Source organism: Elgaria multicarinata, chromosome 17 (genome assembly GCF_023053635.1).
Source record: "Elgaria multicarinata webbii isolate HBS135686 ecotype San Diego chromosome 17, rElgMul1.1.pri, whole genome shotgun sequence".
NCBI classification, from domain to species: Eukaryota; Metazoa; Chordata; class Lepidosauria; order Squamata; family Anguidae; genus Elgaria; species Elgaria multicarinata.
Window position 1 is genome coordinate 22,685,130 of NC_086187.1, and position 17,986 is coordinate 22,703,115.

A 17,986-nucleotide genomic window follows, 5' to 3' on the forward strand; every position below is an offset into this window, starting at 1 on the left:
CTTTAGATTAAAGGGAAATTGCATTTGCTTACCGGAGCTTTGCTTCCTGCTTCTCTTCCGCAGTTGTAATGATCTGAATTACACGGCAGGAGAGGGGCGACCAAGTGGTCTGTAACTGAAAACCTCTCTGCCTGTATACACAAATGGGGCAGCGGCCTCTAGCGGGTGTTCTGTAACGCAGCTTTGGCTGCATGCGGTAGAAAATCCCGAGATATTTCAGAAGAATTGGGATATCCTAGTTTGGTTGTTGTTGTTGTTTTAAAAAGAATAACCAAGGATGGATCAGGAGAGGGCTTTTAACATTAGGCAAAGGCAGAAAGCCCAACCTTGGCTCGTTGTGCTGTGGTAGTTTAGTTGCCTTGTTCTTGTCACAGTGTATTAACACAGGGTGTGTCTGCCTAGATGTCTTGTTCCTTCCCATGATACCGATTTCAGGTGAGGGCTGGCGCTTGAAAGGTAAACACTATCACCCCCCTTTTGAAGGACTAACCCCCCCCCCAAAAAAAAAATTGTCCAAAGTTGCGGTGGGGGATGGACATTCTTTGCAGCTTGCAAAAGCTTTGGCGAAAAATTTGGCTCCGGTCTCATTTTACACTCTCAGCTGCCGCTTGTATAAACTTGGCATAAATACCATCGTTGCTTTTCAAGATGTGTTTTGAAAATCATGATAAAGTATTTCACTGATCGGATGTATAAGACTTGATATAACCCTTTTTTTCGGTCTGCTGTCGCCACCAAAGGCTCAGCGTCACTTGATGCTGCCTTCTGGAAAGGGAGTCGGACAATGAGGATTGCTTTCCCAGAATGCTCAGTGAACCTTTTAATGGCAGTGCAAGCTGGGATACAGAATCCACCCATGCTGCAGGAAACCAGCTGTCAACACCCTTTCAATAGCCAACACATTACTAGTTATGGATGATTTACAAGAATGAATAGACCCAATTGGATAGAATTCATGCCAAAGAGAGAAAGAAAAAGAGAAAATGAACAGCCACACATATACAACGCCGGTCATTCTTATCCTTGGTATCTTTTTTAGTTCCTGTACTATAGCCTCTCAGCAACTGGGGGAACTTCCAAGCCAAGGCCTCCTAGTGCTACTGACCAAAAGTCATTGGGCAACTATTCTGCCCTTTCCTCCTGAACAGATTTTCTGTTGTAACGAAAAAGAATTGGTGGGAGAACATCAAAATTGGAAGATGATGTTATCTGCACACAAACTCTGTAAATGAGGCAGGGCGACTGCAGGATGAAGGCCTCATTGGAAGCACCTCTGGTAATCAGAAAAGCATGCAGTGTTCATTTCTGTGTGGATGTATCATAATTATAAACAGATTATCTCAAATGTTTGTTTATTTATTTGCAAGTGTTTATAAACCACTTACATTCAAGATTGTGGAATGCTCTCTCTATTGACCACCAGTTCTCTCTCAGAAGGTATCTTCTCTTTGAGGGGATGTCAGAGAATTGCCCCCTATTGGAAGGTATCTTCTCTCTGAGGGGATGTCAGAGAATTGCCCCCTATTGGAAGGTATCTTCTCTTTGAGGGGATGGCAGAGAATTGCCCCCTATTGGAAGGTGTCTTCTCTCTGAGGGGATGGCAGAGAATTGCCCCCTATTGGAAGGTATCTTCGCTTTGAGGGGATGGCAGAGAATTGCCCCCTATTGGAAGGTATCTTCTCTTTGAGGGGATGTCAGAGAATTGCCCCCTATTGGAAGGTGTCTTCTCTCTGAGGGAATGTCAGAGAATTGCCCCCTATTGGAAGGTATCTTCTCTCTGAGGGAATGTCAGAGAATTGCCCCTTATTGGAAGGTATTTTCTCTTTGAGGGGATGGCAGAGAATTGCCCCCTATTGGAAGGTGTCTTCTCTCTGAGGGAATGTCAGAGAATTGCCCCCTATTGGAAGGTATCTTCTCTTTGAGGGGATGGCAGAGAATTGCCCCCTATTGGAAGGTATCTTCTCTCTGAGGGGATGGCAGAGAATTGCCCCCTATTGGAAGGTATCTTCTCTTTGAGGGGATGGCAGAGAATTGCCCCCTATTGGAAGGTATCTTCTCTTTGAGGGGATGTCAGAGAATTGCCCCCTATTGGAAGGTGTCTTCTCTCTGAGGGAATGTCAGAGAATTGCCCCCTATTGGAAGGTATCTTCTCTTTGAGGGGATGGCAGAGAATTGCCCCCTATTGGAAGTTGTCTTCTCTCTGAGGGAATGTCAGAGAATTTCCCCCTATTGGAAGGTATCTTCTCTTTGAGGGGATGTCAGAGAATTGCCCCCTATTGGAAGGTATCTTCTCTCTGAGGGGATGGCAGAGAATTGCCCCCTATTGGAAGGTATCTTCTCTTTGAGGGGATGGCAGAGAATTGCCCCCTATTGGAAGGTATCTTCTCTCTGAGGGGATGGCAGAGAATTGCCCCCTATTGGAAGGTATCTTCTCTTTGAGGGGATGGCAGAGAATTGTCCTTTATTGGAAGGCATCCTCAATTTGAAGGGCTGTCTAATTTAAGAAGCACCACAAGAAGGTAGAGCATAAGGGGCCTTGGGTGCTCACCCACAAAGGGCACCTGGACAACAGCAGACTGAGCAGGCACACAGGTCACCTGGTCACAGTCTTCTCCACTATGGTGAGATACTGGCTGGATTCACACAGCACGCCAAACCACACCCAGTGGTTGAATGTGGGTTGTTTTGAACCATGGGTTGTTTGTTCAACTGTGGGTTAGCATTTTCTGCAGGGTGGCTTGTTAACCATGCAGTGTGGCTTCCCCCCCCCCACACCCCTCAAACAAGCCACCTTGAGAACCTATGGCTTCTTATTGGGCTGTTCAGCTTGGTTAACAAGCCACCCCGCCGAAAATTTCCCGGGTTGAAACAACATGCTAATCCACAGTTCAATGAACAACCCATGGTGAAAAGAACCCGCACTCAACCACTGAGTGTGGGTTTGCATATGGTGTGAACCCAGCCCTATTGTATTTCTCTTTAAATTATAGGAATTATTTTTAAATTTACATCTTTACGTATATATTTGCATATGTAAATATTATGCAAATCTTGATTGGGGAGAGACAATAGTCAACGGCAGAGCAACTGCTTTGCATGCAAGAAGTTACAGGTCCATCTCCGGTTTCGTAAGGCTTTCTATGGAAGACCATAAGATTGAAGTGAACGGGACAAGCACACAGGTAAAAAAATCTAATATCTCAGAAGAGACATTTTAAAAATAAGCAGTGTTTCATTCAGTTTGTGTCTCAGTTAGGCTGCCCTGGTGAATTTCTTTTCTCCCTTTTAATCAGGCAACATGTTACCTGATCACAGAGAGAGAACGAGATGAAGTTTAAACTGTGGAATTTCAGTACTAAGTAGGAGGACCTTTGCAGTATCAGCCGTATCAGGGCACAGCCTTGTCCTCCTACAGATGGTTAAGATGTGAGCCAGACGGGACTGAAATTCCAAAGCCATCAGTGTGGGTGGAGGAGGGGAAAACACAGGCGCTCCTTCCCACCACCACAATCAAAAAGTATTCCGGGACGGAATGTTTTCCTTCCTAAAAGACCTGGGCCCAAATCAGCCAGCTCCCCAATGAGCTTCCCACGGCTCCTGAGCAATAAAATATTGCTGGCCTCTGACGTGGCATCCTTTCCATTGGACCCCACTGGCTTAGAGGTGTTTGGACGTCCACAATCCTTTTGTGCAGCATCCTCAGCGGGTCCCCTAATTTGGACAAGGAGGGAACATGTGCAAACTGAGAATACTGTAGAAACGGTAGCACTCTTAGGGTGGTTGGCCCTCTGCTGGTCTTGGGGCCCTGGAAAATGCCCAACTATGCCACCTTTTGGAGCCACAACTTTCTCAAAACAGGGTCTCACACAAGAGAGAGGGCCTTCTCAGTGGTGGCACCTTGGCTTTCGAACTCCCTCCCTTTGAGTGGGCTGAAGGTAGATAGATCCCAGTCTACGAGTAGCCCATTGGCCCATTTCACTGGATGGCCCAGTGGCTGGCATGGAGTTGGCCATTGTCGAATGCTGCATGAAATAGGCCTGACAGGATTCTTTTTTTATTACTGGTTCTTGGTCTGATGCTATATAGCTGTTGTTAAGTTATTGAGGAAGAGTGCCTACTGAATCCAGATTAGTCATGCCCAGACCGGCCCCAATTTGCTCCCTCTCAGCAAAGCTACCTTCTCACCACCATGGTCACCAGCTGCCCTTGCTCCTCCTCCACTTTCTCATCATAGCTGCCACTTGCTTGCTTGACAAGCAGAGAGCCAGTGAACAGGTAGGCCGTGGCGTCTCCGGCTCCTCCTCTTCATCACCACCATTGCTTGGACCAGAGCAAGAGGCAGGTGAACAAGGGGGCACTGATCAGTGGACACCCTGCTGGGGTGTAGGCCCTCGGCAGGTGCGCAACCATACCTACGTTTCATGCCTTAACTGATAAGGGATCCTGAGAATGACCAACCGCTTTGTAAATTTAAAGCATGGTGGGGACTGGATTAAATAATAATAATAATAATAATAATAATAATAATAATAATAAAATAATGAGAAGGGGAGGAAGAGGAGCAGGAGGAGGAGGAGGAGGAGGAGAAGGGGAAGAAAAAAGAGGAGAAGGAGGAGAAGGAAAAGAAGGAGGAGAAGAAGAAGGAGGAGGAGAAGAAGGAGGAGAAGGAGGAGGAAGAGAAGGAGGAGAAGAAGGAGGAGGAGGAGGAGAAGGAGGAGGAGGAGGAGAAGGAGGAGAAGGAAAAGAAGGAGGAGGAGGAGGAGAAGGAGGAGGAGGAAAAGCAGCTGCCATGCAAACTGAAGTTAACACATCCCTGGCTTAAATGTATTGTAGCCATAAGTATCTCTGCCCTACAGTGGGAGACCCTTTGGCATGCCTACTGACGTCAAGCGTGAAATCGGGGGCGAGTCGCTATGTCTGGCTTTACATCTGATATGTATTACTCCGCTTATTAGAGATGGCCTCATCAGGCAGGTATGAACTCTTTATATCTGAAAACTCTATGCATACCTGCCCTCCAACATCTGGCTGAAGAAACAAGATAACGTTCGCTTTAGGCCTCCCAGGAGCTCATAGCTTTGTAGTGAGCAAGCCACGGGCCACTTCCATGGGGTCTAGGAGCACGACCTGCGAAAGAGAATTTGAAATATACTATCTGGAGAGAAACCAGAGAATATAAATCTCAAAACCTACGGTTCCCTACTCTGATGTTTCTAAGGAGCGTATTTCCTTCCAAAATGAGGATATTAATATTAAAATACCATAGCTCAGTAGTAGTAGAGCACTCACTTTGCATGCAGAAGGTCCCAGGTTCAATTTCTTGCATCCCCAATTAAAAAGAGGATAGCCCTACAGAGCTGTTGACAGTTACAGTGAACAATACTGGGTTATGGCCCTGCTTAGTTCTCTTTTTTAGTATGGCTAAGTTCAGACAACATAACCCACACTTCAACAACCCCCGGTTCAACAACAGCCCACACTCAGCCCATACTTAAACCTTGTGTTGTGTGAACCCAGTCAATGACTAGCTCAGTGTCACTCAGTGAGCTTCATGGCAGAGTGGGGACTAGAACCTGGATCTCCCAAGTACTAGTCCAAGACTTTAACCACTACACCGCACTGGCTCCTGTGCATGTTGCACACATGTTTGCAAACACAAGATTATCAACCCTTGTTTAAAACAAAACCTATGGGGTCAAAGCAACAACAAATCAGTAGGACCAAGCGTGCTCAGGGGAATAGAATACTGGGTGTCTCTTGGGGTGGCAGCGGATGGGATGGAATAAAGTTGGATCCAGACTTAGTCATACTTAAGTCAGGGGCGGCCCTACCACTAGGCAGAAGGAAGCAGTTGCTTCAGGCAGCAGATATCAGGAGATGGCAGCAAGAGATTGGAAGAGAGAGCTGTGTGCCAAGCAGCCTAAGGTAGCTGGCTGCCTTCAGGTGTGGTGGTGGATGCTGTCCCATTGCCAGCGTCGAAGGAAGATTCAACCTCCAGTCTGATTGGCTTATGTACAAGGAACGGGGGAGGGCGCCATCTTGCCTTTCGCCTTAGACCGCAAAACATCTTGGGTCAGCCCTGAAAGTAGACCAGCCCAAGGGCCAAATGCCATTTCAGAGAAGCTATTCGGGGCCATATTCCAATGGAGGGCGGGGCAGAAGGGGCGGGGCAAATGGCAGAAAACACCAGCATATCTCAGCTCATGGCTCTTGCTGTCAGGAACTAAGGCTTAGGAGAGTTATTTCAACTTTATAGAATGGGGAGGAAAACTGCACAAAAGCTGGTGTGTGTGTGTGTGTGGGGGGAATCCCCAATCTGTGTTTGGGGAAAGGGGCGGGGCCAAAGGAAGGGCGTGGCTATTTGGGCAACCCTGGAGATCTGGATTGGGACCCCTGGTGGGCTGGATTTGACCCACCCAACCCGAGCTGAGGTTCCCCAGCCCTGCTGTAAACTATTACCTTCATGCTACAGATGTTGCTGGTGTGTGTGTGTAGGAGGGTGGGGGTGGGGCAGGATGAGGCCCACAAGGAGTGGCTTGCCTGAAACCTGCTAGTGAGTTAAAGTCAGAAGAGTCATTTGAAAGGGTGGGAGGAGACTTCCTGTTTCACAGCTCAGTCTCCTAAGGCGGTGCTAAGTTTTACCAGTTCTTCACTTCCTCCTCTTTTGCTGCTATACAGTAAGAGATGGCACAATGCTGCTCTCCAGCTACTTTCCAACTCCCTGGATCTATGGCAAAAATCCACCATAATCCCCACTTACAGAATACCCCTTGAAATGAATGGGGCTTGTTAGTCGTGACTAACTGAAACCCCATTCCTTTCAATAAGTAGGGCTTACATTGCATTTTGCCCTACGAAAGCAACTTCAAGCCGCATAGACTAAATTGTGATTGGAGAGAGATATCCTGCAGGGAGAAGGAAGGTGTGATGTCTTGGAATCCCGCTTGATCCATAGCCCAGCTTCACGGCAAAGTCTGTACTAATCCCAAGCAACTTCGGACCGCAGGAACTTGGCAGCGCTTTTCCCAAGAGCAAACATATACAAGTTCACCTCATTATTTATTTGAAAAGACCACGGCACACCAGCTAAAGGGTGCCGGGTGTGGAGTGCAAGGAACTTTCCGTTTCAGAATCATGGTGGCTTTCAAAGAGCTTCATTTCAGCCCTCTGTCTGCATCACTGCAGTGGCCTACCTTGCAGGGTTATTGTGAGGATGATGACTGAAATCGTGTCTGTGAGACAAGCCCCCTATCATGAGAATCATGCTCACTGCAATCTTAGACATCTTTACTAGGTCAGCCCCATTGAATACAGAGGGACTTGGTGCCAAAGAGAATATGCCTAGGGACGTCCCATGAATGTCACTGCATGTGTTTTACCCCCCACACCGTTTGGTGGCATCGAAACCTACGACGGGGTGAATTTGGCAAAACTACGCAGGTCTGATTGCACACACGGTGGGTCATCGATACAATAAGACACCATAGCTGCTGTGCCAAAACGTCCCCTGCAGATGTTGGAAAGCCTGTTTCACATGCCATGCAATGAAGACTTGGCGACAAGGGACGGCATGCTCAGGCATTTGCTGAGGGCCCAGTGGGGGTCTGCCAAAAGAGCCCTCTGGACATGTTCCTCCTCTTCCGCATTGCAACCTACTTGTTCACCTGCCTCTTGCTCTGGCCCAGACAACCCCGGTGGTCATAGAATCATAGAATAGCAGAGTTGGAAGGGGCCTACAAGGCCATCGAGTCCAACCCCCTGCTCAATGCAGGAATCCACCCTAAAGCATCCCCGACAGATGGTTGTCCAGCTGCCTCTTGAAGGCCTCTAGTGTGGGAGAGCCCACAACCTCCCGAGGTAACTGATTCCATTGTCGTACTGCTCTAACAGTCAGGAAGTTTTTCCTTATGTCCAGCTGGAATCTGGCTTCCTTTAACTTGAGTCCATTATTCCGTGTCCTGCTCACTGGCTTTCTGCCTGTCAAACAAGCCAGTGGCAGCCATGATGAGAAAGATGAGGAAGATCAAGAGCAGCAGGTGACAATGGCGGTGAGAAGGATCGAGACCGATTGCCCAAGGGCCCTCAAAAACCCGAAGCTGGCCTTAATCCCATGTACACTTTGCTAGGCATTACATGCTGTTGAATTTGGCCTGAGTTGCTTTTGAGTCCGCCAATATAACCTCGGCCCTCTTACAACACAACCCCAAGCATGCTTATTCAGAAGTACACTTTACTGAGGCCCTGACTGGGACTGTCTAATTACCTGCGCTTGGATTACAGACATCCTTGGGCGTGTGTCCTGTTGAACAAAGTAGGGCCCAGTCAAACATGCACAAGGCCAGGCTGCTAACTTCACACTTGCCCATACTGGGGGTAAGTCTTTATTTCAGCCTTCACCAACCTGGGGTGTCGGGTTACAGTTGCCACCCTGCCCAGCCGGCTGCGAGGGGGTGGGTGGGTGGATGGGTGGGTGCTGAGTTGCAGTTTGACACACCTGGATGGGGAACGCCGCTTCATTTAGAGCTTTGTAGCGCCAACTTAGTGATGTTTCACTCAGAAGCAAACCTCTCTGCACATCCATCCTGTGGACAGGTTTGCTGGAAAGACAGGCCCACGCCGCTCTCAGTGGGGTTCCCTTGCAAACACATCCCAGCAGGATGAAAACCCTATAGCCTTTCCCACCCCTTCCATTAACTCCTATTCACACCTAACTCCCCCCACCCGAGTTCAGTGGGACTTTGCTCCTTGTGTACAACGCAGCCTTTACCTGCTCTTGATTTAAGAATCTGGTAACCTCCACACTGTGTGTGTATGTCATACCAACAATGAAATCTTTGTGGCCCACAATGTCTGGGGAGATCCATGTTATCCCATAGGCCTCTTCCACCACCATCCCATACATTCGAGAGAAAGAAACTACTGCAAGGCAATCTGTTTATGTTACGCAGGGAATCCAAAGTCCTACACTCTTGCAACTGTGCGGGTCAGTCCAATATGGGCAGCAAAAAGAATACTGCGCCCATGAAAGCGACCCAATGCAAAAAAAGAAAGGGGGGGGAAAGAAGACACCCTCCCCCACCCCCCCTCTCTCTTTGCAAGAGAGAAGGAAGAAAAAAAATTGCTGCAATGTACAACGAGGATACTCGTGAGTGAGTGAGAGAGGATCAGCCAATCAAGAGGGCCCGTTTCGAAAGTTGCCTTTTATGGCGACAGCTCCGCCGCGCCGCCCATATAAAACCCGGCGCCCAGAGTCGGGAGAAAGCAGCCGTTAAGCGCTCTCGGTCGTGTGCGTGCGTAGATCGGGTGGATCGCCAAGCCGCCTCTTTTCCTTCCCCCCCGCCCCAAGGGTTTAAACAAAAGCAAAAACTTCATTTCCAAGTAAAACACCTTAAAAAAGGTAAGCGATTTTGGGCATGCAATTAATATATATATATGTGTGTCCTTTCTTTTTTGGATGGAGTGTTTTTTTGTTTTTGTCTTTAAATTATTTTAGCCAATTGTTCATGTTTGACTGCTTAAAATAATAACTGGCTAGGTTTTTTAAAAAGCAAGAGAAAAATGTGTAGCCTGTTAGGTTGGTTTAGCAATAAACCCTTCTTGAGTTACATCTAGCTTTGCAGCATTCAAAAATACGTCTAGCTTTGCAGCATTCAAAAGTCTCAATGCAAGGGGGTTTTCCCTTAAGGTTTTTTGTTATTATCTAAGCCAGGGTTGCAAATAACTGGAAAGGGTGGATTGTGCCCGGGGCTGACCCGTCTTAAATCAATGCGAGGTGCGTCAGCTTTCTGTTGAAATCAATGAATTCTGGGCATACTTGGGAGTAAGCTCCATGGCTTAATTTGCGCTTAACTCTTGTGTGAATTGCTCCCGTGTCTGTGTTAATGATTTGTAAGCTAAACGTAAAACTTGTCGGGGATGTGAAGTCTCGGAGGCTTACTCCCAAGTAAACGCGGTTAGGATTTGTAGCTTTGGGGGGGGGAACTACCAAAGCAAAAAGGACGGGGTGGGTGGACGCATTTTTGCATGTGTTGGACAGCTTTGTTTCAAAGGCGCCGAGGAAAGAGGGAGATAAAAGCCTGCCAGACCTAAAAGAATCTGCTTTTTTTGCGGGGGGGTGGGGGGGGTCTCAGCTCGTAGTGCATGATATGAATGCCTTGAGGGGGGGGATAGAGGAAAAGGATTCTGCTAGGATTGAATGGCCTAGCTAAAGGAAAGACTGTGTGTAGTTAAAAAGGATGGCTTCGAGTTAAGTTTTTGCAACGTTTTTGGGTGCTTAAAGGCGCAATCCTATTGCGGGTTCAGGCAGAAATAAAAAGCCCTCCATGGAACCGGCCCAGGCCGCGCGGTGGAATTCCTCTTGTCAATTTCACTTGCGGCGGGCGCACAATGGTGCCTTGTCGGCGGCTGGATTTCCGGGCTCGTTAATCCGGTTTTACGCGTTTGTGGCCCGGCCCTAAGCGGATTTATTGTCCAACCGGGGTTGGTTGATTGGGTGTGTTTCCTTCTAATTTCATTAGAAGGAGACAGGGCTGCGGGGTGGGGGGAGTGATCTTGTTAGTATGCAGCTACCTTCAATGGAGGGGGTGTTGGAGTGCAGTTCTCCCCCCTCGCTTCTTTGCTTGTAAAGTCAGGGTTGGGGGGAGCATTCAGACCCGGTAGGGTGTGAGGAGGGAGAGGGGGTCGCGCGTTTCCGGTGGTAGGAGCCGGCATTTCCATTGTATCTTGTCGAGCACATGGGGTGGAGAGGGTGATGGTGGGTGGAGCGTTTCTGGGAGGGGAAGAAAATCAATCATGAGCCAGCCTTTGGCTCAGGGGCTGCTGCCCCTCCCATGGCTGAGGGGCTCTTTGTTTCCTTGAACTGACTCTGGATCCTTCTATGGGGTGGGGGTGGGGGAGGAGGAAGAGAAGCGGGGATCTCTCTCTTCTGGGGTGCCTGGTTGTCCTAAAGGTTTCAAAAGTCCTCTTCAAGGGGATGTAACCCCCTACATTCTATAAAGTGCACATTAACCTCCCTGGCTTGAGGATTTTCTCTTACTTAATGCGGAGTATCCGTGGCTAGTCCTAACCTCGAAATGGCAAGTGGCTAGTCCTCATTAACGGGGTGAGGAAGCCAAACCTGGTTGTTCTTCGGAGGTGTGGTTACCCACTGCCATTATAAAGGTCTGAAGTGTAGAAACTTCCCCTGCTCGGATGTAAATCTCCTAATATGGTGAGCCGAAGTAGAAAGGAAAACACTCCCCCCCCCCCCCAATTTATCTGGGAAACTTTATTTCCTCCTCCTGTCCTTCCTGGTTACCTATAGTATGTAGCAACAGCATGAATAGCATTTTAATCCTAAACCAATTCAGATGTACAGGTCATGCTGTCTCTTAACTAGGGAAGGTGAAAGTCTAATCCCAACTTCAGAAACATGGTGTGTCTGTCTTCCTGTCTTTTAAAAAAAGCAACCCTTGGATGTGCAGCAGGCGTCTTACTTTTATAACCTATTTAAATGCATCTTCATCTAAACCTGGCTTGCAAGACTTAACGAGATGAACAAGTTAGCAAGCTGGTCTCAGGAGGGTGGGGACCTGGGCCAAAGTACTTCATTTTTAAAAATAAAATAAAAATAAAATTGAAGGGTGTGGACAATGTAACCTAGTTTCAAGCTTTCTTTGGCCACAAAGGTCCCATCTTGTCTAAAATGGGTGTTCCACATGAGTCCCTTAGTGGGGATTTTCTCTCTCTCTGGGAGTGGCTTCCAGGCAAGCTCATCTCTGGCTTCGGTTGGAAGGGCGTGGCCTCTCTGATCAAGCCCTGGCTGCAATCTCGCCTTGCTCTAACCATTGCCTTTTATGGTAATAACGTGGGACTGGAGCAAAGGACTTCCTTTGTGTCCCAAATCTGTATGGAGGCATGGGCTTGCACCCTCTAGCGGTCGAAAGCAGCAAGCGCGGCAAGATGACAAAACAGGAAGCTGGGGAGGAAGTGGGTGGGGGCGCGCCCTCCTAGCGCATAACCCTCTCTAGCGGCAGGTGGCTCTAAGCCTGCAGCCGAAATTCTGCGGAAGCTTTTGCAGCAGAAGACTGTCTGCGGCCAAGCTCTTTAATCGCCTTTCTCCACTTTTCAGATCGCCATGGATGATGATATTGCTGCGCTCGTGGTGGACAATGGCTCCGGAATGTGCAAAGCTGGTTTTGCTGGGGACGATGCCCCTCGTGCTGTTTTCCCTTCCATTGTCGGTCGCCCAAGACACCAGGTAGGTGCTTGAGGGTCTTGGGTTTTGCTTATCGCAGCCCTCTAGATTCAAGAGTTAAATGCAGAGTCGCTGCAGCTCTTTCAACAGAGTCCACGAGCTGCTTAAACCACGAGCTCTTCTTAGCAGCTTGGATGTGGCACATGACTGGCCTTAAAAAAAAAACTTGACTGAAACAGTCCTGCGTTGGCTCACCCTCGCCCTCTCTCCTAAATTCACATAAGCTTTTCTTGGTCACCCAGAAGTGATCCTTAACTTGCCACAAACAATAGCTGCCTACCAGCTTGGAATACAATAGCAGTCGAATGAAAGGGATTAAAGTAATTTGAAGCAGTTAGACCACAGGTGGGCAAGTTGTGGCCTTCCAGATGTTGGACTGCGACTCACATCAGCCCTAGTCAAGATAGCCAATGATAATGGTGATGGGAGTTGTAGGCCAAAACACCTGATGGGCCACAACTTGCCCACCCCTGCAATAGACAGTTGAAAAGCTTTCTCTTGGGCAAATGCTTGTCCTGTTTGCCAACAAGTAAAAGTCATATGCCTGTTCCTTGTTTGGTACCTTTGTAAAGTCCATATTTATGCAGAAAACAATGTGCAAATGAAGTTACTGCCTCAGTGGAGGGGCAGAAACGTACCTAGCCAGGTGTTAGCAGTTTTGCCTTTTAGCCTCCTGAGGACTGGAAGCTTTAAAAAGTGGGTTGTATTTGGCAGCCTTTTGTGGTTGGTTGGCATGATGCTTCTTCCAGGTGTGAGGCAATAGGTTGGTGGTACTTGTGCAATGTTTGTTAAAAGTTGGAACCTGCTTGATGCCTGCCTTCTCTCCTCCTAGGGTGTGATGGTTGGTATGGGCCAGAAAGACAGCTACGTTGGTGATGAGGCACAGAGTAAAAGAGGTATCCTGACCCTGAAGTATCCCATCGAACACGGTATTGTCACCAACTGGGATGACATGGAAAAGATCTGGCACCACACCTTCTACAACGAGCTGAGAGTTGCCCCTGAAGAACACCCTGTGCTGCTGACAGAGGCCCCCCTGAACCCCAAAGCCAACAGAGAAAAGATGACACAGGTATGCACCCACACCCCACTGCAAACACTCCTCCTTCCAATCTATATAAGAAGGATATCAATCGGCGTTTCATTTTTCTTATTCACCTCTTTTTCTTTCTCTTTTTATTTTGCTCATCTCTGCAGGGTTTTCTTTTCTGGTCTGAATCTCTTGCTGGACCTTGAAAGGTTTTTATCTGCCATTTCCCCAAATTGGCTTTCTCTTTTCCTTTCTGACTTGCTAGCATCACTTGAGCTGCTGCTTTCTGTTCGACTAACTTTGACTTGTTTTGAGTGACTTCTGTAACATTTCTTGCGTTGTGGAATGGTGTGGGTGTGAGGTTTGGCACAATACAAGCTGGGAAGGAGGTGGGGGGGAATAGTCCACTTTAACCACTTGGATCTGTTGTGTAGCCCCATATCTGACTTGGCATGAGCTGACCTTCCCATTGATTCAACTCGCCCTCTGAGCACGAGTGAAGCGTAGCACAGCCTCGCAGGTTCCTTAATGGCATTTGGCTCCTTCTTTCCTGCCTTCTAGATCATGTTCGAGACTTTCAATACTCCGGCCATGTACGTCGCCATCCAGGCAGTGCTGTCCCTGTACGCTTCTGGCCGTACCACCGGTATAGTGATGGACTCTGGCGATGGTGTCACCCACACTGTGCCCATCTACGAAGGTTACGCTCTGCCCCATGCCATCCTCCGTCTAGATCTGGCTGGCCGTGACTTGACCGACTACCTCATGAAGATCTTGACCGAAAGAGGCTACAGCTTCACCACAACAGCCGAGAGGGAAATCGTGCGTGACATCAAAGAGAAACTGTGCTACGTTGCGTTGGACTTCGAGCAGGAGATGGCCACGGCTGCATCCAGTTCTTCCCTGGAAAAGAGCTACGAACTGCCCGACGGGCAAGTCATCACCATCGGCAACGAGAGGTTCAGGTGCCCAGAAGCCCTCTTCCAGCCCTCTTTCTTGGGTAAGTTTTTTATTTTTCTTAGGGCTGTTCGCTTTCAAAAGTCACCTTCATATGTATCAGGGACCCAGATGTTTTGCCCGACAACTCCCAGCCTCCCTCACCATTTGCTGTGCTGACTAGAGCCAATGGGGGAGCTGTAGGCTGAAACATCTGGAGGTAGATGAACCCGTGAGATAGATGAAGACTCGAACCTTGATCCAGTTGCATCTTGGGAGCCCAGATCTCAGCGTGGTCTTTCTGGCTCTAAAGCTTGTTGCCTTCCCTGCAGGTATGGAATCCTGCGGCATCCACGAAACCACCTTCAACTCCATCATGAAGTGTGACGTGGACATCCGTAAAGACCTGTATGCCAACACCGTCCTCTCTGGTGGAACCACCATGTACCCAGGCATCGCCGACAGAATGCAGAAGGAGATTACAGCCCTGGCCCCCAGCACAATGAAAATCAAGGTACGCCTCTGTTGTTTTTTGGCCAGTGTTGCTCTTTGACAGGGCTGCTGTTGCAAGAGAAGCAGAACTATGTCCTGCTGTGCTACCTTCTCGTTAACGTGGTCACCACCTGCTCTTGCTCCTCTTCCTCATTGTGGGTACCACTGGTTTGCTTTTTACAGGTAAAGAGCCGGGGAGAAAGTAGGCAGGGGAATCTACTGTTGCCTGGGCCAGGGCAAGAGGCAGGTGAACGAGCAGGCTCGAAGAGGAGTGAGTCCAGGGGACTCATTAGTGGGCTCCTGGCAAATATCTGACCATACCTACCCTGTGTAGATGCCATTGTCGTCTTAGACGAATGTGTTTTGTACAGTGTCTCATTTGGAGCTGTAACGGTGCCCCAAGAGACAGGACAATTCTGTTACTGTGAAATTCATGTGTCCTGGCTGCAACATATCTGATAAGAGGGGTTACCAGTTGGCTTGTTTTCTGAATGGACAATACACACACTTGGCCTAAAGCCTTTTTGATGGCTAGCTGCTTGATCTTGCTTTACCGTCTGGAGTTCTAACGACTTTTCCAATTTCCCCCCCTTGTAGATCATTGCCCCTCCGGAGCGTAAATACTCTGTCTGGATCGGTGGCTCCATCCTTGCCTCCCTGTCCACCTTCCAGCAGATGTGGATCAGCAAGCAGGAGTATGACGAGTCTGGACCTTCCATTGTCCACCGCAAATGCTTCTAAAAACAAGGACTAGTTACCACAATAACATTTTTTCTCTTTTTGACAAATTCCCCCCATAACTGCGCGTAAAACAAGAGTTGAGATTGGCATGGCTTTATTTGTTTTTTTGGCGCTTGACTCAGGATATAAAAACTGGAACGGTGAAAAGTTGACGGCGGCAGTCTTAAAAAAAATAAAATAAAATAATAATAAAAAAAATTGTGTTGGAGCGAACGTCCCCCAAAGTTCTACAATGCATCGGAGGACTTTGATTGTACATTTGTGTTCTTTTTTTAAATAGTCATTCCAAATATTGTATCATGCATTGAGAGGAAGTTAAACCGGCCTCTATGAAGGCAACAGCCCAGCTCAAAGGAGCGGAAAAACCTTTCTGGTGTTCTAGAAAGTATTGCTTGTATGTAAATCATGTGATCCAACAAGTGTCTTTCTGTATCTTGCGCCTTAAAAAAACACTTGGTCCTCTTCTGATTATTTTTTTCTTTTGGTCAAGCAAAAAATAATAATAAACCGGGCTGTGTATGTTTCTCTTCTTCCCAATCTAGATGTGAAGGCTTACAGTCTATCCCTCTCCCCTTCCCTGGGGGAACTCTTACCCAAATTTGGTGCCAGTATGTATACGGGATACAGTGGGTTGGGGAGCAAAACTGTACACTGACTTTAAAAGAACAGTTCAAATAAAGATGCACACAATAGAACTTTCGGCTCTCTGCCTCGTTACTCGTCCCTCTGCTGCAAAACTGGGGGGGCAGAATTGATACCAATGTGGGCTTTGAACCCCTCCAATTCAAAGGGTAAGTGGAAAGATAATGTTCTAGAGGTTATGAAAAGGGAAAGCCTGGCGGTTGTCAGTGCTGCTTCTGATACTGCTAAGAACAGGAAAACACTGGCAAACATTCACCGTGCACGGAGATATATGGGGCAGGATCCTATCTTCATGCATACTTTTAGACTTCACTGACCCCCAAAAAAGCTTTGTTGCAAAGGCAGATGAGGCTAGATTTTCCTAAGCTTGGAAGACCAGGTGGTGTTGGACTCCATCCCATCATGGCCAATAGTCAGGGATGATGGGAGTTGTGGTTCCAGCAACACCTGCAAAAAGCTAGGTTACAGTATATTTCAGACCTTGGTGTTGGTACTGAACTACTCTAGTAGCTCAAATGTTCCTATAGGCCTGCGTTTTACCTATTCACAGGCATGATAGCAAAACACAGCCTTGCCTCCCAGGGCGTATGGGCCGATTTTAGACCGCTTATTTTGCATGGCAGAGTTTTAAGCTTTTATCACGAATGGCGGAAGAGAGAGAGCCAGAAGAACCCTCTTGTTCCCACCAAATGTGAAGGACACCATTGTAAATGGCCTTAACGAGATTAGGCGAATCTATGCAGTAGAAGAGGCTGATCAATGGTTACCCTTTTGGTCTGATCCAATAGGCCTTCTCTTGTGTTCTTAACATGAGGAGAGATGTGCTGGATCAGACCGAAGACACATCTACTCCAGCATTCTGTGTGCATAGTGGCCAACCCAATAGGAAATCCACAAGCAGGACACTGATGGTAATACCTTGTTCCCCAGCAAATGGTGTTGAGAGGTATACGGCTTCTGATACTGGAGGCTGTATACAGCCATCAGCACTAGTAGCTGTTGATAGCCTTATTCTCCATGAGGGGAGGCGTGCTAGCACTCTTCAAGGACTTGAAAGGTTGTCACACAGAAGAGGGCCAGGCTCTCTTCTCGATCCTCCCACAGTGCAGGACATGGAATCATGGGCTCAGGTTACAGGAAGCCAGATTCCGGCTGGACATCAGGAAAAACTTCCTGACTGTTAGAGCAGTACAACTATGGAATCAGTTACCTAGGGAGGTTGTGGCCTCACACTAGAGGCATTCAAGAGGCAGCTGGACAACCATCTGTCAGGGATGCTTTAGGGTGGATTCCTGCATTGAGCAGGGGGTTGGACTCGATGGTCTTGGAGGCTCCTTCCAACTCTAAAAAGGTCCAAACTTAACTTTTCCTCATATGAGTTGTTCTAGTGTGTTGATTGGGTTTCCCCTTTTTGAAATCTTTATGTCTCTGAGTTGAACCTAAGAAATAAGGATCGCTTTCCAACCTGGAAGAATTTACAGACTTTTAAGTATCTTGTTAGTTCCTTTCTTTCTTGCTGGCCCACCACAAAAAACAAACCAGGCAAACATGATACTGGTGAAATTATTCCCTCTGTTTTACAAAAAGAGAGTAATCTTAACTTGCCATTCCATCTGCTGGATGGAGAATGCTGTGAAAGAGAAAATAATATTTAAAGAATGAAACGGGACTGGTGGGTGTTGAAATAGGCTATTATTCCACTAATACTGACCACATTTGTCTTCTATCTCAAAAAGTGTCCTAGGTGTTTTGCAGAAGAATGAGAGAAGTCCCCCCACCCCCTTCTCATTAGATCTTGGGATAAGAACATAAGTGCCATGCTGGATCAGACCAAGGGTCCTCCTAGTCCAGCACTCTGTTCACACAGTGGCCAACCAGCCGTCGGCCAAGGATGAACAAGCAGGACATGG

General features: G+C 47.8%; 2 protein-coding genes across 2 annotated transcripts in view; both read left to right on the top strand.

Annotated features, from left to right (window-relative positions):
- SMURF1 (SMAD specific E3 ubiquitin protein ligase 1) overlaps positions 1–17,986 on the top strand; it is a 303,336-nt gene that overhangs the window by 275,057 nt on the left and 10,293 nt on the right. The gene's annotated exons all lie outside the window — the stretch shown is intronic.
- Positions 9,257–16,129, top strand: ACTB (actin beta). The gene is made up of 6 exons (XM_063143275.1): positions 9,257–9,397; positions 12,110–12,238; positions 13,068–13,307; positions 13,827–14,265; positions 14,534–14,715; positions 15,291–16,129. The coding sequence occupies exons 2-6, from the start codon at positions 12,116–12,118 to the stop codon at positions 15,432–15,434; spliced, it is 1,128 nt and encodes a 375-aa protein (XP_062999345.1). The 5' UTR covers positions 9,257–9,397; positions 12,110–12,115; the 3' UTR covers positions 15,435–16,129.